We start from the raw sequence: 23,252 nt of genomic DNA on the forward strand, positions 1-23,252 counted from the left end.
CTCTCTGACAGTCTCATCAAAGCATCCAAACTGCCCTCGTGTTGAACATATTGAATGTATGTTCTGCTTCTATAGCAGCAGCCACTGAAAAGATTGTTGAGTGCGAAACAGCCACTGTATCCATGTGGATTTTTGACAATGGATGGATGTTTCAACATTATAGTTCAATATTATTATATATTGCAGATGCATGATTTGTATCAATGCAAATGCTTGATAAAATGTGTAATTTTTTTTTAATCGATTTGTGTCGGCAACATTAGTTGTATGCCTCCTGTTTAGCTGGATATGTATGTACATTTGTGCAAAAATATGTAGGCAACATTACTTCTGTTTACATTTGATAAATGTATGTAGTTACGCTGGGGTAACGCACCACTCCTTGTAATACCATGAAAATAAAAGCTGTAATTCAAGGAACAAAAGAGTGAAAGGAGGAGAAAACGCTGCCCACTCTAAACTATTTCTGCTATTGTAGCTGGTAATGCATGTGGAATACCTTCACTGGGGAAATTGCGGTTATTGAGAAACTTGGGCCCTGTGGGGGCGACACCACTCCCCGAGCAGCATACATTGTGGGTGTCTATGACCCTGCATTGCTAATTATATTTGTAAATGCAGATTATTTTTCTTTTTTAAAATCCATTTTTTATGGTCGGCCAATGCACCTTTTCCATTTTCTCCGTGATTGCTCATTTGCCTTGCTCTTTTGCAGACCACCTCAAGACTGAGAAAGAGCTTGCACAGGAAAAGCAGATATTAAATGAGATGCTAGATGTGGTGGAGCAGCGTGATGCCCTGGTAGCACTACTGGAGGAGCAGAGGCTTCGAGAGAAAGAGGAAGACAAGGACCTGGAGGGTGTAATGCTCTCTAAAGGCTTCAACCTTAATTGGGTTTAACAAGAGTGAACTCATTGCTCCAAGTTGAAATAAGCCTGAGGGTCTGAGCATTTTTTGATCAGCGTCGTGCAGCAAACATGGGGAAAAAAGGCAGTTCCATCTGAGTCTGTCACACCTGCAGCAGTGAATGTGTAAAGATTCCCAACGAACACACATACGTGCACACTTGGCTGCTATTAAGATTGGTGGAAGCAGCGCAGCGTTTACACATCCTCAGCCCACAGGCAGTTCTAGTTAATCACTTTTCAGGTTTGTACTGTCACTTTGGGTAGAAAGACATTTGCAATTTATCATTGCAGCCTTGATGTGCTGGCACTTTTGGGAGCATGTTTAAAGACTTGTTCAATCCAGAAAAATCGAAAGGGAATATTGCAATCTGGCCCTGCTGATGTAAAGGAAGTGTAAAAAAAAGTGTTCTGTAAATACGTTGTGTAGAAGCAGTAACATATTACTGTAGATCAAGATCCTCTTTCTGTCTTTAGCAAGAACAGAAAAGGAAGGCTTCTAAAGTTGCCTTCCTCCCCACTGACACACTGACTTCTTCCAAAGGAGCCACAGATGTTTCTCTCCTTTTGACGTTGTGTTTTGTGGGTCCACACTCAAAAACAAATATGGTCTCTAATATACTTTTAACATTTTGGTGCAAGAGATTGATGAGTGTATTAGTTGTTGACTGAAAACTAATATCAAAGCTTTATTGCGTGTCCGTATGCATGTGCTCACACACAGACTGATCCGGGCCCGGCAGGAGAGCGTCATTCAAATGTCGGGCAACAAATGTGCTGAGAAGCTGCTCGGTGTTCACATTCCATCTGTAGAAAGCCTTCAACAAACGTTGACATATACAATGAGAGAACCCATCATAACGGCTCACTTGGGAGGGAATGCAATGGCATCAATGGTAAACCGTGGGCCAAAACAGTGTGCCTTTGAGCCTCTGGGACTCGCCCACAGCTAAGAAAACTTAGGCTTGAATGCCCTGAAAAAAGTTCCCACAAATCCCATTCTAAGCCACGTTCTGGGCAAACTGGACCGCAGTCGGGAACATAGTGTAAATCTAACCTAGTCAGTGAAAACTGCAGTCATGATGAGTATTTTTTATTTTGTTTCTGACTGGAAGGACACACAATACTGACATAAGACCATTTGCCACTTTATTAGGTACACAACAGAAGAGCATACAAATTCACCATCCTCTTGCAATTTTCTTTTCTGTCTGCTGTTTATTGTCCCTAAAAAGCAAAATTAGTTTGGTTCATTCAAGCTACTCTGATGACGGTGGGGCAGTTGAAGCTGGAGCATACTCAAAAACAAGGGAGTCCATGCAGCCCCAGTCAGCTGTTGACAGTCAACAGGACTACAGGGAATTTGACCCTGGTCCACCACATCTGTCCAAGGTTGTTTCAAGAGTCTTATTTATTTTGAGGCCCTCGGATCTGATCTATTTTTTTTAATTATTTAAATGATTGTGTCATACTAAAGGGCCCAATCGATGCTGTATGTCATGGGATAAAAATGTAATTACATGCCAAGGTTGCAAGACATACCTTCTTTTAGCTGTTTTGCTCAATTATAAACTTGATTACATATCGTTACATGACTTCTTAAAAACCAATTCAGTCTTCTTTATGGTGTGTTTGAAAGCTCAATATATATACATACATAGGGCTGTGCGACATATCATTATATCGAAATCAAGATATGAACATTCAAAATATTAACATTGATATTAGGATGGTATCAGTCACGTGAATTGACCACTTGTGTTGCATGTAAAATTCAGTCTAAAGCAACCGCATACCTCTTTCAAATTTAGCCTTGATCGGCTGCTAAAGGCAGCGTGACAATCATCTTGGTCAGGGGAGGGAGACACACACCTGCTGGCAGTCAGCGCACACATGAAAAAATCCACCTACCTGTTAGCGACGGTTGCCAGATAGATGTTTGCATTCAAACTACAGTCTATACCAGGGGTCGGCAACCCAAAATGTTGAAAGAGCCAAATTGGACCAAAATAAACAAAAAATAAATATGTCTGGAGCCACAAATAATAAAAAGCCTTATAATGACGGCAACACATGATGTATGTATGTATATGAGCTATTTTAGCCTGCTATCATCATGACTAAGTTGGCTACAAATACACAACGAGCATTCATGATTACAAGTTTTTTTCTCCTGCAGTTCATCCTGTAGAGGAGGGGTGCCCAAACTTTTTTGACGGAATATCTACTTTTCGAACAACCAACCTCCTGCGATCGACCCGTTACCGCACACACGCTCATACGCACACAGTTACACACGCATGCCGTAATGAGCAACAGCTATAACGAGCGCTAAGATGAACGAGGTACGGGATGCACTTTTGCAGCGTGCTAACTATCGTCGCTCACGTGTACCGTTTAAAAATTCTTCTCTTGGCCGCCCAGATTCCCATTCTTGGCAAGTACAATCGGTGAATTGTACATGAAATGCTGCGTTTTGGTTTTTTTAAACTAATAGAAGCGTGTGTCGCAGGCTATGACGCAAATATTCCTCTGACAGAAACCATATTAAAGCAAAAAATATATATTTCCCTCCCATCGTTTTCCATTTTCAAACATTTTTGAAAAAGCTCTACGGAGCCACTGAGGGCGCTAAAGAGCCCCATGCGGCTCGAGAGCCGCGTGTTGCCGACCCCCGGTTTATACGGTGTACACATACTGTGTTTTACAACATGCCCTGATCATATTTATATTTCATATGTAGTACTGTCGTGGATAAAATAGCGAAGTTTGTGCTGGTACAAATGTATTAGTATTGCGTGCTTAGCCATTCCATTAAATTGAGTGGGAGTGGGACTGTGTATTGCCTTTCAGAATATCCACACTTTCCTCAAGATTAAGGTTAATGCTCTATATCTGCACATCTTCATTGGCTGCCACTATCTATGGTTTAAAAAACAAAACCACAAAAAAATAAATCCCGATAAAATTTAATATTGTATGGGGAGCCTTCAACACATAGTTGAGGTTGGCACATTCACATCGCTGGGAGTCCACACTTAACATCGGGTGAGTGTGAGACGTTCACCTGTACTTTTCTTGTCCCAAGGTAACTTGGAACATGTTCAAAATTGCAAAAGAAAAAACACCAAAACTGTTGGCGAACGTTTGGGTGTCTAATTTGTGACCTTGGACAAACCCTGATGTGAACGCGCATTTTGATTTTGCATTTTGAAGTGTTTGCAGCTCAGTGGGGTAGGGCCTTAATGTAACAAGGAAACCAATTGGTTATTCATTGCTAAGTAAATGTGTTAAGTAAAAACATAGTTTATCTGAATACACAATTATTCTACAGGATTTTCAGTAGGACACTCGAATGCTCCTCAACCTCCACGTTATATTTTGGGTATTGTTTAATAAAACCGTTGTCCCTGGGATTATCCTACAAAAAATATTGCTCCTCAAATTTACGAAGTTGCGCCTCAAATGATTTGCAAAATATTCTCTCTAGTGGCACTCTAGTAAAACTGTTTTTCTCCCACGGTCCAAAGTGATTTTGTGATTTTACAATTAATCAGTCCACGGTGTCCAGCCAGCTGGGACAGGCTTTCGTTTCGCCAGTGACCTTGAAAAAGTTAAGAACTGCATACAAAATAAATGAAAGGATGATTTCAGGGATATTATGTTGTGTTACCTTTAAATGTATTCATACGTACTTTATAAAATGTCACAGGAAAACACATAAGCGTTTGATGTGATCAACAGCGAAGGCCCAAATTCTTGATATGAAATTTACTGTATATCACAATGTTAGCTAATGTTTACAAATACTCGTCCATATCATGTCTAGTATTTTCTGTCTCCTAATATAACCGTTCAAGTGAGGAGATTCACACACTAAATCAAGTGGCAGTGTTCAAACATACAGATGCCTTTTTTGTTTTTTTTTCCCCCATTCTGTAGCCTAGGTTTGTGTTTCAGTGGATGCTTTATTTTATTTTTTTGGGGGGGGGGGTTGTACAAAAACATTTATATACTTTGTTTGAGGTTCTGGAGTGATGCAAATTGGATCAGTGACAGCTTTTGGTCATTGGTTTACTGCACATAGCGTACATGTTATATCTATGTACTATGAGTTGAAAGAGTTACACAATTGTTCATGTGTAGATTGTCAGTGTGATAAGTGACATGATTGTACTGATATTTATTAATGTGTGAAAACTGTATTATATGTAAAGAATAAGAATTCAGATTTTTAAACTTCTGTTGACACGACTTATGTAAATGCTTTGTGTAGCTGCCTCTGTGTATTGGATGTATGCTGCAAACGGCAATAAAACAATGATTTCTTTTTCACGAAATGGTCGCTTTTGTGTTTTGGACATTATAGGAAAACATTCAGAGAAATTGACATTTTGCCATTCTATGGACAGATTGTTCTGTTTAAGGGCTGGAGGCAGTTTAAGTAATCGGACTTGTGAGGTTTATGACTATACAAAGTTTGACCATGCATTTGCCCTCTGATCTGTCGGTAAACTTCAAAGTGTTCAGGACTTTACCGTTTGAAGATCCATCCATCCATTTTCCGAACCGCTTGATCCTCACTATGGTCGCAGGGGGTGCTGGAGCCTATCCCAGCCGTCTCCGGGCAGTAGGCGGGGGACACCCTGAATCAGTTGCCAGCCAATCGCAGGGCACACAGAGACGAACAACCATCCACGCCCACACTCACACCTAGGGACAATTTAGAGCATCCAATCAGCCTGCCATGCATGTTTTTGGAATGTGGGAGGAAACCGGAGCACCCGGAGAGAACATGCAAACTCCACACAGGGAGGCCGGAGCTGGAATCGAACCCGGTACCTCTGCACTGTGAAGCCGACGTGCTAACCACTGGACTACCGGGCCGCCCCGTTTGAAGATGTGGATCATAAAATAGAACTATTGTCGTGTGGAATTGACACTGATTGCTCAAATATGACAAATACTTTGCATGTAAAATCAAATGGGTTTATTTGCTAGGATGTTGCTGGAATAACATCCAGATATAAATTTAGCATGTAACTGCGGGATGGTATTATTTTTGCAGCAGACGAACATTCAATCTCCATCAATAAACACTATAGGAGTTTTTAATCTATCCTTGTGAAAAATGTTTTGAATTTGCCACATCTAGAGGGAGGTTATTTTAACACAATCGAGCAAAAATAATGGATAAGTAGATGGAAGCTCACTAGGTATATCAAAACGCTGCATTTTCTTTTCTTCACGTTTATAGTCGCTTTTTATAGTTCTGTATCTTTTGATAGCATCGACAAAGCTTTATTATAAATTCCTGTCAGTGCAGGAGTACCTAATGTAGTGCCCGGTGGGTGGTTGTTTTGCGCTTTTTATTGGTGCACTTAGATTGAAAGGTTGGACTTCCGCAAAGGTTTCCGCTGCGTGTCATTTTAACCTAACTTGACTCAGGGAAAAGTAGCGAAGGAGTCAAAGTTTGCTGTCTCTAGTTGTACTTTGCATCCATACAGTAACCTCAAAATGGATCCTTTGAGCTTCAGGGACTGTGCTGTAAGTCTTGCATGAGCGGTCATTTTTCGAACGAGTCGAAAAACGTTTGGTGTTTTTTTTCGCGGGTGGTAGAATTCAGACCAAACGTGGTGTACCCTACCCTGCGAGCCGAGTGTTAGTTTTTTGGCACCCTATTCCATCGGCAAATTACATGTATTGCACATTAATGTATTGAATAGTGTAGTTCTTTTTTTAACGTATTTCGTTTCTAACGTCAACAAATTTAAATGTCAAAATCAATTAAATCTGAAATAATGTATGTAATTTAAATTTTCAAAATGACAAACCTAAAAGAAGCACGAGTTCTACTACGCATGCATAAAATAAAAATGTTTCGTCTGTGTAGACAGTTTTAAATCATCAGAGCATACTTGTGGCCAGGTCTTTATTTGGTGTTATAATCTTTAGCAGTATTATTTAACCATTGCTTCCCATTAGAATCTATGGTAGCTTATCCGTTTTAGTAGTTAATTGTAATGATTATCTTCAATATTATTACAGCGCATTGAAGGTGTACAGTATATATATATATATATATATATATATATATATATATATATTGCTCCCCTGCTATGGCCTCGGCGGGTACCCTGAGCATTTTGTCTATATTGCCTCATGGGTCACTGACACTGAGACTTGAAAATAAAATCTAAATCTGATTAAGTGGTCAACACTCGTGATTTGCAGGGCAAATATGAATTCCGAACGGCTTCGTCATTACAGTACAGTACAGTATGTCCCGTGTCTAAAAGTTGCACTGTGGTACATTTTATTGATTGAGCAGAACTGACTAGACCCCCCCCCCCCCCAGGCTTGGAGGGCTGAGGGTCTTCCATTCTCCACCAGCAGTAATGAGGCGTGCAAGCTTTATGATGCTATTCTGACTCAGGTAGATAATTTACACACAGATAATGTACAACGATTCAAGTGAACTCATTTTCACACTTGGTACGAAAGGTGAGAAAATTGCTGCGTTGTTTTCATTGTGTCAATTTTGTTTTCTCCTTAGTATGTGAAACGGCGCAACATTGACAGTATCGGAGGAATTGAGGGATGCATTACTCGTATCAAGGAGGCTGATCCGGATTTTGGTAGGCTAACCAGATGAATTTTATTAAAATATTGAAACGGACATCTTGATCAAATATTTGCTGTGCTGCGTGAAGAATTTCAAAAGGGAGGATAGAAAAACTAACATTTATGAATATCAATAAGGCCCAATTTTCATTGAAAGGCGCCCGTGCGCTCAGAGTAAAAACGAGTGTGACTGCAATTTCCTGCAGAGGCAAGTCTAGTTTAGCGTGTTTGGGCTCACGTTGCATCTCATCGGCCGTTTCGGCGCCCAGCGCACTTGACAATTTTGGTCGCAAAAAGTAAACAGCTCTTAAAAATGGGCGCATCTTCATTTACATTCCGGGGCAGGTCTAGTTTAGCTGCCTGTCGCTAGGCATTTTAAAAGCACCCCCACAGCACACAGCAAAACGTTTGGGAGTTCGTCACATGTGGGGCGACTCCATCATTCGCATGGGCAGATCTTGCAGCTTGCCTGGATACTGCGACAATTTTGTGTGTGCGGCAATCTCATCTGTCAGGCCCAAGCAAGTCAATTTCTGCTTTCGCAATTTCAAGTTTGTGTGCCCTTCCACCACTCCGATTTTAAATGGAATGATGGAAGGGAGCTGGTTCCATTGGCCGGGTGTCTGCTGCGTTCCATCCCTCAACGGTGCATACGCCCCCTAAAGCCTAGTTCTCCCTGTGCAAACTCTGGAAAAATACCAGAGGAATAAAAACCCTACCCATGCGCATAGTTAGACAAGACTGTGCGAGAGTTTAAAAAAAAAATTGGATGAAAAAAATTTGTAAATATGGGTGGTGACAGCGAACTCAACTCACCTCACAACAAGAAGCAGTTTAGAAGAACAAAATGGCCTCTGCTGTTTTGTTGGAACTCCAAGTTACAGTCAAAAGTAAACATAATTTTTCTTGTTGTGTATTTTGGTAAGCCAAACAGCATAAACATCATCGTTTTTTTAAATTTATTGACGCACCATCAATAAAAAATACCAAGCTAATACGTAGAGCTTGAATCAATGCAATTGACCTCTTGTTTGTTGAATTTGTTGTCTTTTGGTGCTTTGGCTGCCTCTCAACGTTGGCTCTTTGGAACTTCGGCCAGTTTCCTTGCCAATCATTGGCGGACAAACTCAATGTGAGACTGATTATAGCCCAGTCAGCAAAGGCATCTGGCCCGGATTCGGCATGAAGCTGGCACAGCTGGCCTTGAGTCGGCACTGGCATAATGCATGTGGGCCGAACACGGCCCAGGAGTGGCAAAGGAGGCACTGGCTTGACTCTGGCAAACCAGATGAGGGCCAGTTGTGGAGTGAAGTATTTGGACCAGAATTCAATTTACAACTCCGGCCCGTATATGGCCAGCCAGTATTGAGCCACCCTTAAATGCAGTTTCAGATTTATTTTTTCAACACACAGCCTTGTTTTACAATTGCACACCGATGCGGAATTCCATTCATCACACACACATCACACAGTAAATCGCTTGCTGAGTTCAAAAACAAATTCAAAAAAATAGTACAAACAACCTACATCAATCAGAGTTAAAATGATAAATTCAAAACATTAAATATAATGATAAATCAGAACTAAGTTGATAAATAGAGAAAGGTATATAAATATCCATTATGAATACAAGAGAAAATTGACACAAGAGTGTCAGGGTGTGGAAGTATATAATCCCGATACAAACCAAAAGTTGTAAAAATATCACGGTTAAGGGTAAAGTATGAGCCTTATGGAGACTTCTTTCTTCTTACTTTTTTCTTTTCTGATTGATATAAAAATGATTTATTAGATACAATCACATAACGGGGTAGGACTAGATACGTTTTTTACTTCTTCCTACTCCCTTGAACATAATAACTGTGTTGAATGAAGATTGATTTCTTTCTTTTTACTTTTTTTATCTACCTTATTTTCTGTCAAATTATTACTGTATATATGTTTTATGTTCAATAAACAAACAAACAAACAAACACACACACACACACACACGTGCGCGCACACGCACACATGCGCGCGAGGTTCAATCAGGCCCGCAGGATAATTTAAAAATGAAAAAAATGCTTAAAAGACAGAATTAATATTTTTAATAAGGTGCAATTCATTGAGTATCCGCTAAGGGACACTGTTTTGACCAGAGAAGAAGACAACAGCCTCAGTCCGTCACTGAGACAGACCCATGACAGCAGACGCTATCAATAGCACTCTCACATTTACACATTTAATAGCACTCTCCTTAGTTTGTAAGGTGTTGGAAGGGATTACATTTAGATTTTATATGCATGTGTAAATGGTTTAAAACTTCCTTTCTTTATAAATCTTGTTTAATCATAAAGTGCATTTCTATATTTTTCAATACCAATTACTTGTTAAAGTTTGTACAATCAATGGGATCAGTTGCAATGCATACATGTGAATGATAAAAGTAAATTGCACATTTGTTGAAGGAAATTTAAGGTGCTTCATGAAATGTTTTGTAAAAGATACGTTCATTAAATTTCAACATTTTCCAAATGTTCTTGTGCTTCTTGATACCAAAACAAAGGAAAGACATATTGTTTTGGTTGTTTATAGCAAAGTATGGTATCATTTTAATGGTCCGGCCCACTTGACATCTACCGAGGCCATATGTGGCCCACCATGTGAAATGAGTTTGACACCAGTGATGTATAGTAAGGCGTTTTTAGCCGAAAAAAACAACCATGAACAGAAAGGCGTTTTTAGCCAAAAAAACCCGACCATGTATAGTAAGCCATTTTTAGCCGAAAAAAATGACCATGTATAGTAAGGCGTTTTTAGCCGAAAAAAACAACCATGTATCTAGTAAGGCAATTTTCGCCCAAAAAAAAACCAAGCATGTCTAGTAATCCGTTTTTAGACAAAAAAACGACGATGTATCGTTAGGCGTTTTTAGCCGAAAAAAACGACAATGTAGAGTAAGCCGTTTTATGCTGAAAAAAAAAACAATCATGTAAAGTAAGCCGTTTTTAGTAAAAATAAATAAATAACCATGTATATTAAGGCGTTTTTAGCCGAAAAAAATTGACAATGTATAGAAAGGTGTTTTTAGCCAAAAAAACCATCCATGTATAGTAAGGCCTTTTTAGCTGAAAAAAAACGACCATGTATAGTAAGGCCTTTTTAGCCGAAAAAACGGTCCATGTATAGTAAGGCGTTTTTAGCCGAAAAAACCCCGACCATGTATATATAGAAAGGCGTTTTTAGCCGAAAAAAAACGACAATGTACTGTATAGTAAGCCGATTTTTGCCGAGAAAAACGACCATGTATAGGAAGCCGTTTTTAGGTGAAAAAAACGACCATGTATAGAAAAGCTTTTTTAACCGAAAAAAACGACCATGTATAGAAAAGCTTTTTTAGCCGAAAAAAAACGACCATATATAGTAAGGCGTTTTTAGCCGAAAAAAACGACCATGTATCGTAAGGCGTTTTTAGCCGAAAAAACCCCCACAATGTATAGAAAGGTGTTTTTAGCCGAAAAAAACCCAACCATGTATCGTAAGCCGTTTTTTGCCGAAAAAAAAACAACCATGTATAGTAAGCCGTTTTTAGGTGAAAAAAAACGACCATGTTTAGTAAGGCTTTTTTAGCCGAAAAAAACGACCATATATAGTAAGGCGTTTTTAGCCGAAAAAAACGACCATGTATAGTAAGGCGTTTTTAGCGGGGAAAAAAACGACCATGTGTATAGTAAGCCGTTTTTTGCCGAAAAAAAAACAACCATGTATATACTAAGCTGTTTTTAGGTGAAAAAAAATGACCATGTTTACGAAGGCGTTTTTAGCCGAAATAAAGGACCACATATAGTAAGGAATTTTTAGCCGAAAAAAACTGACAATGTATAGAAAGGTGTTTTTAGCCGAAAAAAAAAAAAACGACCATGTATAGTAAGGCGTTTTTAGCCGAAAAAAACGACCATGTTTAGTAAGGCGGTTTTAGCTGAAAAAAACTGACAATGTATAGAACGGTGTTTTTAGCCGAAAAAAAACCCGACCATATATAGTAAGGCGTTTTTAGCCGAAAAAAACGACCATGTATAGTAAGGCGTTTTTAGCGGGAAAAACAACGACCATGTATATAGTAAGCCGTTTTTTGCCGAAAAAAAACGACCATGTATTGTAAGGCGTTTTGAGCCGAAAAAAACAACAATGTATAGAAAGGCGTTTTTTGCTGTTAAAAAACGACCACGTATGGTAAGGCATTTTTAGCCGAAAAAAACCGACAATGTATAGTAAGGCGTTTTTAGCCAAAAAAAAACGACCATGTATAGTGAGGCGTTTTTAGCTGAAATAAATGACCATGTATGGTAAGGCATTTTTTGCAGAAAAAAAACGACCATGTATAGTAAGGCGTTTTTGGCAAAAAAAAAAACCGACCATGTATAGTTAGGCGTTTTCAGCCGAATAAAACGACCATGATCAGTAAGGCGTTTTTACCTGAAATAAACGACCACGTATAGAAAGGCGTTTTTAGCCAAAAAAAACGACAATGTATAGAAAGGTGTTTTTAGCCGAACAAAAACGACCATGTATAGGAATGTGTTTTTAGCGAAAAAAAAAGACCATGTATATAGTAAGGCGTTTTTACCTGAAAAAAACCGACAATGTATAGAAAGGTGTTTTTAGCCGAAAAAAACGACAACGTATCGTAAGCCATTTTTTGCCGAAAAAACAACAACCATGTATAGTAAGCCGTTTTTAGCTGAAGAAAAACCGACCATGTTTAGTAAGGCGTTTTTAGCTGAAAAAAACGACCATGTATAGTAAGGCGTTTTGAGACAAAAAAAACGACCATGTTTAGTAAGGCATTTTTAGCCGAAAAAAACGACAATGTAGAGGAAGCCGTTTTTTGCCGAAAACCCCCCAACCATGTTTAGTAAGGCGTTTTTAGCCGAAATAAAGGACCATGTATAGTCAGGCATTTTTAGCCGAAAATACGACCATGTATGGTAGGGCGTTTTTAGCCGAAAAAAACGACCATGTATAGTCAGGCGTTTTTAGCTGAAAAAACGACCATATTTCGTCAGCCGTTTTTAGCCGAAAAAAACGACCATGTATAATAAAGCGTTTTTAGCCGAAAAAAACGACCATGTATATATAGTAAGGCGTTTTTAGCCCAAAAAACAACCACGTATAGTAAGGCGTTTTTAGCCCAAAAAAACGACGATGGATAGGAAGGTTGTTTGTGAATTGTTCCTTGGTGTGAGTGCAAAGATATGTCTGGAGAAGAGGATCAGAAAATGGATGGCCACGCTTCTTTCTGAAAACACACAAGAAGCCCGGAGCCGGAATCGAACCCTGCACCTCTGCACTGTGACGCAGACACACTAACTATCTGGCGACCAGGCCGCCATGCACGCTTCACATAGTTTCGATACAAGACACTTTTTTTTCAAAATACAAGTGCATGAATAGTCAAGCTTTTTTTGTGTGTTGGAAGGCATTTTTCACAATAAAAAAACGACCATTTATAGCAAGGCGTTTTTTTACAGCCAAAAAGATGACCATGTATTGTCAGGTGTTTTGTGAAATGTTAATTGGTGAGAATGAGAGCGAAAAAAGGGATGGGCCCACATGTTTTTGAGAACACACAAATCGCCAGAGCTGGAATTGAACCTAGCACCTCCGCACTGGGATACAGACCCACTAACCACTCGACTAGCTGGCTGGATGTGAGCAACCGACATTGTCTCAATATGACACTTTTTTCTTCAAGACACGCTTTTTTTTTTTTTTTTTCTTTGTAAAGAAAGTCGTTTTTCACAATAAAAAACGACCATGTCCTAAAAGGAGTATTTTTGCAGAAAAAAATGCTGATGCATCATTAGGCATTTTGTGAATTGTTCCTTGGTGTGAGTGAGAGCGTGAAGAGAATAAAAAAAACGATGGCCACACATGTTTTCGACAACACACAAATAGCCTGAGCCAGAATCAAACTGCATTGTGACGCAGATGCACAAACCACTTTACTAACAGGGTTGTAATTAACATCCTGCGTAGACCTCAATGTGAGAACGTAAGGCTTTTTTCGCCGAAAAAGAGGAGCATATATAGTAAGGCGTTTTCAGCGCAAAAAACGACCATGTATATATAGTAAGACGTTTTTTGCCGAAAAAAACCAACCATGTATAGTAAGCCGTTTTTAGCTGAAAAAAAAAACGACCATGTTTAGTAAGGCGTTTTTAGCCGGAAAAAAAAGACCATGTATAGTAAGGTGGTTTTAGCCCAAAAAGCTACCATGTATAATAAGGCGTTTTTAGCCGAAAAAAACGATCATATATCATAAGGTGTTTTCAGCGCAAAAAACGACCATATATAGTAAGGCGTTTTTAGCCGAAAAAAACGACCATGTATAGTAAGGCGTTTTTAGCGGGAAAAACAACGACCATGTATATAGTAAGCCGTTTTTTGCCGAAAAAAAACAACGATGTATAGTAAGCCGTTTTTAGCCGAAAAAAACGACCATGTATAGTAAGGCTTTTTTAGCCGAAAAAAACGACCATGTATAGTAAGGCGATTTTAGCCGAAAGAAACGACAAGGTATAGTAAGGCGTTTTTAGCCGAAAAAAGAACGACCATGTATAGTAAGGCGTTTTTAGTCGAAAAAAACGGCCATGTACAGTAAGGCGTTTTTAGCCGAAAAAAACGACAATGTATAGCAAGGTGTTTTTAGCTGAAAAAAACGACCATGTGTAGTAAGGTGTTTTTAGCCCAAAAACTACCACGTATAATAAGGCGTTTTTAGCCGAAAAAAACTACCATATATCGGAAGGCGTTTTCAGCGCAAAAAACGACCATGTATAGTTAGGCGTTTTTAGCTGAAAAAAACCGACAATGTATAGAAAGGTGTTTTTAGCCGAAAAAAAACCGACCATGTATAATAAGGCGTTTTTAGCCGAAAAAAACGACCATGTGTAGTAAGGATTCTTTAGCGTCAAAAACGACCATGTATCGTAAGGCGCTTTTAGCCGAAAAAAAATGACCATGTATAGTTAGCTGTTTTTAGCCGAAAAAAACGACCATGTATAGTAAGCCGTTTTTAGATGAAAAAACGACCATGTATAGTAAGGCGTTTTTAGCCGAAAAAAACGACCATGTATAGTAAGGCGTTTTTAGCCGAAAAAAATGACCATGTAGAGTAAGGTGTTTTTAGCCAAAAAAAACTACCACGTATAATAAGGCGTTTTTAGCCGAAAAAAACTACCATATATCGGAAGGCGTTTTCAGCGCAAAAAACGACCATGTATAGTAAGGCGTTTTTAGCCGAAAAAAACGACCATGTATATTAAGGCTTTTTTAGACGAAAAAATGACAATGTATAGTAAGGCGTTTTTAGACAAAAAAAACGACCATGTATAGTAAGGCGTTTAAAGCCGAAAAAAACGACCATGTATAGTAAGGCGTTCTTAGCCGAAAAAAAACAACCATGTATATAGTAAGGCGTTTTTAGCCGAAAAAACGACCATGTATAATAAGGTGTTTTTAGCCCAAAAAACTACCACGTATAATAAGGCGTTTTTAGCCGAAAAAAACTACCATATATCGGAAGGCGTTTTCAGCGCAAAAAACGACCATCGACAGTAAGGCGTTTTTAGCTGAAAAAAACCAACAATGTATAGAAAGGTGTTTTTAGCCGAAAAAAACAACCATGTATAGTAAGGCGTTTTTAGCCGAAAAAAACGACCATGTATAGTAAGGCTTTTTAGCCGAAAAAAACGACCATGTATAGTAAGGCGTTCTTAGCCGACAAAAACGACCATGTATAGTAAGGCGTTCTTAGCCGAAAAAAACGACCATGTATAGTAAGGCGTTTTTTGCCGAAAAAAAACAACGATGTATAGTAAGCCGTTTTTAGCCGAAAAAAACGACCATGTATAGTAAGGCTTTTTTAGCCGAAAAAAACGACCATGTATAGTAAGGCGTTTTTAGCCGAAAGAAACGACAAGGTACAGTAAGGCGTTTTTAGCCGAAAAAAACGACAATGTATAGTAAGGTGTTTTTAGCTGAAAAAAACGACCATGTGTAGTAAGGTGTTTTTAGCCCAAAAACTACCACGTATAATAAGGCGTTTTTAGCCGAAAAAAACTACCATATATCGGAAGGCGTTTTCAGCGCAAAAAACGACCATGTATAGTTAGGCGTTTTTAGCTGAAAAAAACCGACAATGTATAGAAAGGTGTTTTTAGCCGAAAAAAAACGACCATGTATAATAAGGCGTTTTTAGCCGAAAAAAACGACCATGTGTAGTAAGGATTCTTTAGCGTCAAAAACGACCATGTATCGTAAGGCGCTTTTAGCCGAAAAAAAATGACCATGTATAGTTAGCTGTTTTTAGCCGAAAAAAACGACCATGTATAGCAAGCCGTTTTTAGATGAAAAAACGACCATGTATAGTAAGGCGTTTTTAGCCGAAAAAAACGACCATGTATAGTAAGGCGTTTTTAGCCGAAAAAAATGACCATGTAGAGTAAGGTGTTTTTAGCCAAAAAAAACTACCACGTATAATAAGGCGTTTTTAGCCGAAAAAAACTACCATATATCGGAAGGCGTTTTCAGCGCAAAAAACGACCATGTATAGTAAGGCGTTTTTAGCCGAAAAAAACGACCATGTATATTAAGGCTTTTTTAGACGAAAAAACGACAATGTATAGTAAGGCGTTTTTAGACAAAAAAAACGACCATGTATAGTAAGGCGTTTAAAGCCGAAAAAAACGACCATGTATAGTAAGGCGTTCTTAGCCGAAAAAAAACAACCATGTATATAGTAAGGCGTTTTTAGCCGAAAAAACGACCGTGTTTACTCAGCCGTTTTTAGCCAAAAAAAACGACCATGTATAATAAGGTGTTTTTAGCCCAAAAAACTACCACGTATAATAAGGCGTTTTTAGCCGAAAAAAACTACCATATATCGGAAGGCGTTTTCAGCGCAAAAAACGACCATCGACAGTAAGGCGTTTTTAGCTGAAAAAAACCAACAATGTATAGAAAGGTGTTTTTAGCCGAAAAAAACAACCATGTATAGTAAGGCGTTTTTAGCCGAAAAAAACGACCATGTATAGTAAGGCTTTTTAGCCGAAAAAAACGACCATGTATAGTAAGGCGTTCTTAGCCGACAAAAACGACCATGTATAGTAAGGCGTTCTTAGCCGAAAAAAACGACCATGTTTACTCAGCCGTTTTTAGCCGAAAAAAAACGACCATGTATAATAAGGCGTTTTTAGCCGAAAAAAACCACCATGTATGGTAAAGCGTTTTTAGCCGAAAAAAACGACAATGTATAGTAAGCCGTTTTTTGCCGGAAAAAAAACAACCATGTATAGTAAGCCGTTTTTAGCTGAAAAAAAAACCCGACCATATTTAGGAAGGCGTTTTTAGCCGAAAAAAACGACCATGTATATAGTAAGGCGTTTTTAGCCGAAAAAAACGACCATGTTTACTCAGCCTTTTTTAGCCGAAAAAAACCGACCATGTATATAAGGCGTTTTTAGCCGAAAAAAACGACCATGTATAGTAAAGCGTTTTTAGCCGAAAAAAACGACCATGTATAGTAAGGCTTTTTTAGCCGAAAAAAACGACAATGTATAGTAAGCCGTTTTTTGCCGGGAAAAAAACAACCATGTATAGTAAGCCGTTTTTAGCTGAAAAAAACCCCGACCATATTTAGGAAGGCGTTTTTAGCCGAAAAAAACGACCATGTATATAGTAAGGCGTTTTTAGCCGAAAAAACGACCATGTTTACTCAGCCTTTTTTAGCCGAAAAAAACAATCATGTATAATAAGGCGTTTTTAGCCGAAAAAAACGACCATGTATAGTAAAGTGTTTTTAGCCGAAAAAAACGACCATGTATAGTAAGGCTTTTTTAGCCGAAAAAAACGACAATGTATAGTAAGCCGTTTTTTGCCGGAAAAAAAACAACCATGCATAGTAAGCCGTTTTTAGCTGAAAAAAACCCCGACCATATTTAGGAAGGCGTTTTTAGCCGAAAAAAACGACCATGTATAGTAAGGCTTTTTTAGCCGAAAAAAACGACAATGTATAGTAAGCCGTTTTTTGCCGGAAAAAAAACAACCATGTATAGTAAGCCGTTTTTAGCTGAAAAAAACCCCGACCATATTTAGGAAGGCGTTTTTAGCCGAAAAAAACGACCATGTATATAGTAAGGCGTTTTTAGCCGAAAAAACGACCATGTTTACTCAGCCTTTTTTAGCCGAAAAAAAACAATCATGTATAATAAGGCGTTTTTAGCCGAAAAAAACGACCATGTATAGTAAAGCGTTTTTAGCCGAAAAAAACGACCATGTATAGTAAGGCTTTTTTAGCCGAAAAAAACGACAATGTATAGTAAGCCGTTTTTTGCCGGAAAAAAACCAACCATGTATAGTAAGCCGTTTTTAGCTGAAAAAAACCCCGACCATATTTAGGAAGGCGTTTTTAGCCGAAAAAAACGACCATGTATATAGTAAGGCGTTTTTAGCCGAAAAAACGACCATGTTTACTCAGCCTTTTTTTAGCTGAAAAAAAACAACCATGTATAATAAGGCGTTTTTAGCCGAAAAAAACGACCATATACCGTAAGGCGTTTTCAGCGCAAAAAACGACCATGTATAGTAAGGCGTTTTTAGACGAAAAAATCGACCATGTATCGTAAGGTGTTTTTAGATTTATAAAAACGACCATGGATAAGTAAGGCATTTTTAGCCGAAAAAACGACCATGTATAGGAGGGCGTTTTAAGCCGAAAAAAACGACCATGTATAGCAATGCGTTTTTCGCCGAAAAAAAATGACCATGTATAGGAAGGCGTTTTTTGCCGAAAAAAACGACCATGTATAATAAGCCGTTTTTAGTCAAAAGAAACCCAACCATGTGCAGTAAGGCGTTTTTAGCCGAAAAAAACGACCACGTATATTAGTAAGGCGTTTTAAATCGAAAAAACCAACCATGTATTGTAAGGCGTTTTAACCCGAAAAAAAAACGACCATGTATAGGAGGGCGTTTTAAGCCGAAAAAAAAACGACCATGTATTGGAAGGCTTTTTTAGCCGAAAAAAACGACAATGTATAGTAAGCCGTTTTTTGCCGGAAAAAAAACAACCATGTATAGTAAGCCGTTTTTAGCTGAAAAAAACCCCGACCATATTTAGGAAGGCGTTTTTAGCCGAAAAAAACGACCATGTATATAGTAAGGCGTTTTTAGCCGAAAAAACGACCATGTTTACTCAGCCTTTTTTAGCCGAAAAAAAACAATCATGTATAATAAGGCGTTTTTAGCCGAAAAAAACGACCATGTATAGTAAAGCGTTTTTAGCCGAAAAAAACGACCATGTATAGTAAGGCTTTTTTAGCCGAAAAAAACGACAATGTATAGTAAGCCGTTTTTTGCCGGAAAAAAACCAACCATGTATAGTAAGCCGTTTTTAGCTGAAAAAAACCCCGACCATATTTAGGAAGGCGTTTTTAGCCGAAAAAAACGACCATGTATATAGTAAGGCGTTTTTAGACGAAAAAACGACCATGTATAGTCAGGCGTTTTTAGCCGAAAAAAACCCGACCATGTATAGTAAGGTGTTTTAACCCAAAAAGACGACCATGTATAGAAAGACGTTTTTTCGACGAAAATAACGACCATATATAATAAGGCGTTTTTAGCCCAAAAAAACAACAACCGTGTGCAGTAAGGTGTTTTTAGCCGGAAAAAAAAAACGACCATGAATAGTAAGGCGTTTTTAGCCGAAAAAGAGGAGTTAAAACTTCTTACGAAACATGGTCGTTTTTTTCGGCTCAAAACACCTTACTATTCATGGTCGTTTTTTTCGGGTTAAAACGCCTTACTATACATGGTCGTTTTTTTTCAGCTAAAAACGGCTTACTATACATGGTCATTTTTTTTCGGCTAAAAGCACCTTACTATACATGGTCGTTTTTTTTTTTTTTTGTTAAAATGCCTTACTATTCATGGTCGTTTTTTCCGGCTCAAAACACCTTACTATTCAAGGTCGTTTTTTTTCTTCGAAAAACGCCTCACTACACATGGTAGTTTTTTTCGTCTAAAAACGCCTGACGATACATGGTCATGATTTTTGGCTAAAAACGGCTGACTATATACATGGTCATTTTTTTTTTTCGGCTAATAACGCCTTACTATATACTTTACACGGTCATCTCTTTCGGCTAAAAACACCTTACTATACATGGTTGTTTTTTTCGGCTAAAAACGCCTTACTATATATACATGGTTGGTTTTTTTCGCTTAAAAACGCCTTGCTATACATTGTCATTTTTTTGGGTTAAAACGCCTTACTATCCATGGTCGTTTTTTTTCGGCTAAAAACGGCTTACTATACATGGTCATTTTTTTCGGCTAAAAACGCCTTACTATACGTGGTCGGTTTTTTTTCGGCTCAAAACGCCTTACTATACATGGTCGTTTTTTTCAGCTAAAAACGCCTTACTACACATGGTCGTTTTTTTCGGCTAAAAACACCTTACTTGTCACGTTACGCACGAAGCAGGAAAAGAAACTGCTTTGTACGTAACAGAGCAAACGAGAATAAGTGGATCCCCGAAATAGCAGACACGAACAAGGACTTCGTCTAAACAATATTTATTATAAACAAAAACTCCGCCTAACAAACAACAGAAAACGCTGGTAAAAACGAGAACCAGGAAATAGTGTAACGCGACAACAGAAAACACTAACGAAAAACGGCAAGGAAAGATGATTAAAACAATTACTAGTTCACGTATGCGCTCTTATAATCCCCATGGGAAGAAGAAAATGTAACCAACAGCAATTGTATTGAATAATGTTTACGAACATTGGCAACAGCAGTGGCACGGCATGCAATACTCCGGCAATGGGTCGACCGCCGGAGCGCCTAGATATAGCAGGTGCAATCACCGACAAATAGGCAGCAGGTGTGCAGGCGGCAGAAATGAACGCCTGCCACCTGCTGCCAAATACGGAACATGACATGACTATACATGGTCGTTTTTTTTTTGTTGTTGTTAAAACGCCTTACTATTCATGGTCGTTTTTTTCGGCTCAAAACACCTTACTATACATGGTCACTTTTTTCGGCTAAAAGCGCCTTACTATACGTGGTCGTTTTTATTTCGGCTAAAAACGCCTTACTACACATGGTCGTTTTTTTCGGCTAGAAACACCTTACTATACATGGTCGGGGGTTTTTCGGCTAAAAACGCCTTACTATATACTTTACATGGTCATCTTTTTCAGCTAAAAACGCCTTATATACATGGTTGTTTTTTTTCGGCTAAAAACGCCTTACTATACATGGTTGTTTTTTTTTCGTTGAAAAACGCCTTACTATACATGGTCGTTTTTTTTCGGCTAAAAACGGCTTACTACACATGGTCATTTTTTTTGGCTAAAAGCGCCTTACTATACGTGGTCATTTTTTTCGGCTGAAAACACCTTACTATACGTGGTCTTTTTTTTTTTGGCTCAAAACGCCTTACTATACATGGTCGGGGGTTTTTTCGGCTAAAAACGGCTTACTGTACATGGTCGTTTTTTTTTCGGCTAAAAACACCTTACTATACATGGTCATTTTTAAAAAAATAAACGCCTTACTATTCATGGTCGTTTTTTTCGGCTCAAAACACCTAACTATTCATGGTCGTTTTTTTCGTCGAAAAACGCCTTACTACACATGATCGTTTTTTTCGTCTAAAAACGCCTTACTATACATGGTCGTTTTTTTTCGGCTAAAAACGCGTTACTACACGGTTGTGATTCTTGGCTAAAAACGGCGAACTAGACATGGTCGTTTTTTTGGGTTAAAGCGCCTTACTATCCATGGTCGGGGTTTTTTTTTGGCTAAAAACACCTTACTATACATGGTCGTTTTTTTTTTTTTTTTTGTTAAAACGCCTTACTATCCATGGTCGTTTTTTTTCCGGCTAAAAACGCCTTACTCTACATGGTCGTTTTTTTTTCAGCTAAAAACGGCTGACTATACATGGTCATTTTTTTTCGGCTAAAAGCACCTTACTATACGTGGTCATTTTTTTGGGCTAAAATCACCTTACTATACGTGGTCCTTTTTTTTGGCTCAAAACCCCTTACTACTATACATGGTTGTTTTTTTCGGCTAAAAACGCCTTACTATACATGGTTGTTTTTTTTCGTTGAAAAACGCCTTACTGTCCATGGTCGTTTTTTTTCGGTTAAAAACGGCTTACTATACATGGTCATTTTTTTCGGCTAAAAACGCCTTATTAAACATGGTCGTTTTTTTTCGGCTAAAAACACCTGACTATACGTGGTCCTTTTTTTCGGCTAAAAACACCTTACTATACGTGGTCCTTTTTTTTCGGCTCAAAACGCCTTACTATACATGGTCGGGGTTTTTTTCGGCTAAAAACAGCTTACTATACATGATCGTTTTTTTCGTCTAAAAACGCCTTACTATACATGGTCGTTTTTTTTTTTTTGTTAAAACGCCTTTCTATACATGGTCGTTTTTTTCGTCTAAAAATGGCTCATCGTTCACTTTGTCCCGGATCGTTCGCGACCGACACATCACTTGTGAAAATGTAGGTGATTGATCAGTCAGAGGTGCTGCCAAAAAGAACCCTTTCTGCACTGATATACAATGAAATTAATTTTGATTCCGTTTGCTGCAATACAAACCGGATACTTCATACTTGACCATAAAGTTAATTTAAAACTTAGTACCTCAATTCAAAAACAAAATCTGACGTTGAAAAAAACGTTGTCTTGTATTTGTAAGACTGAATATGAAAATTAACAGAATTAAATTTTCAGTGAGGATCAAATACAGTTTCAAAGAAAAAAAAGTCTATCGTTTCAAATTCAGATTGTACAATTCAGATTCAGTTATTCAATATGATTCAGAGTAAAATATACAAATCCATCCATTATCCGAGCCATTGACCTTCAATTCACGTAATTCAAATTCAGTATAAACTATTTAAAAGTTATTCACGTTTAGTTTTTGGTGGCAAATATTCCTCCCCACAGCATCACACCTAGTAGGGCCAGATATGGTTTTACAATGCGGCTCAGATCTGGGCCGAATGCGGCCCACATCGTGGATGCCAGACGTGGGCCATTGCAGGACCATCATTCATTGAGATATGTGGGCCGAGTGTACGTGCCGTGTCTGCCCCAGAGCTGGGCCAGACCAATATTGCTGACTGGGAACTGACTTGTAGAGTGGTTTGCTCACAGGTACATCACGTGGAAAGAGTATATTTGGCGTTCCAAGTATTTTCAAACCATGGCCACTGGTTCAAGCCTTTAGAGACCTTAAGTTAGACATTAACAAGTGACATTGACTGGACCCAATTGGCACCAAGTCTCTTTGTGACAAACAATCAGCTTCTCGAGGATGTCCAAATGAGCCATGTCACTTGTATCATCGGGGAACACCAATTAAACACTTGGGTACCTGAAACACTTCAAAGAAGCAGGAAAAAAAAGGCAGCCATTTTTGGGAGTGGATGGATGATTCAATGCATGCTCCCTGAACTGGCCTGGCGGCAGGGGCGGTCCTGGATCAATTTCACTGAGGGGGCCGGGCTGGGGCCAGGGGTTTTGATGGGGGGGCACATTCAACCCAGGGCTAAAAAGACAGATTTGAAATCTTATTTGACTTTTTATTTCTTCAGACTTTGAAATTGTAGTCATAACATTACAGTGATGAGAAAAAAAACA

General features: G+C 38.5%; 2 protein-coding genes across 6 annotated transcripts in view; both read left to right on the top strand.

The window, feature by feature from the left end:
- Positions 1-5,245, top strand: part of mical3a (microtubule associated monooxygenase, calponin and LIM domain containing 3a) — an 82,348-nt gene extending 77,103 nt beyond the window's left edge. For all 4 annotated transcript variants that reach the window (XM_086109138.1, XM_086109136.1, XM_086109137.1 and 1 more), the window contains one exon: positions 716-5,245. In XM_086109138.1, the coding sequence (XP_085965264.1) occupies positions 716-900 (185 nt within the window). In that variant the 3' untranslated portion in view covers positions 901-5,245. The remainder of the gene's footprint in view (positions 1-715) is intronic.
- A 1,099-nt stretch (positions 5,246-6,344) lies between these two features.
- ttc38 (tetratricopeptide repeat domain 38) overlaps positions 6,345-23,252 on the top strand; it is a 30,208-nt gene continuing 13,300 nt past the window's right edge. For both annotated transcript variants that reach the window (XM_086109790.1, XM_086109791.1), the window contains exons 1-3: positions 6,345-6,452; positions 7,264-7,341; positions 7,462-7,543. In XM_086109790.1, coding sequence (XP_085965916.1) covers positions 6,423-6,452; positions 7,264-7,341; positions 7,462-7,543 — 190 coding nt within the window. In that variant the 5' untranslated portion in view covers positions 6,345-6,422. The remainder of the gene's footprint in view (positions 6,453-7,263; positions 7,342-7,461; positions 7,544-23,252) is intronic.

This window comes from Hippocampus guttulatus, chromosome 4, assembly GCF_054856545.1.
Source record: "Hippocampus guttulatus isolate MCC_2025c chromosome 4, RoL_Hgut_1.0, whole genome shotgun sequence".
Lineage (NCBI taxonomy): Eukaryota > Metazoa > Chordata > Actinopteri > Syngnathiformes > Syngnathidae > Hippocampus > Hippocampus guttulatus.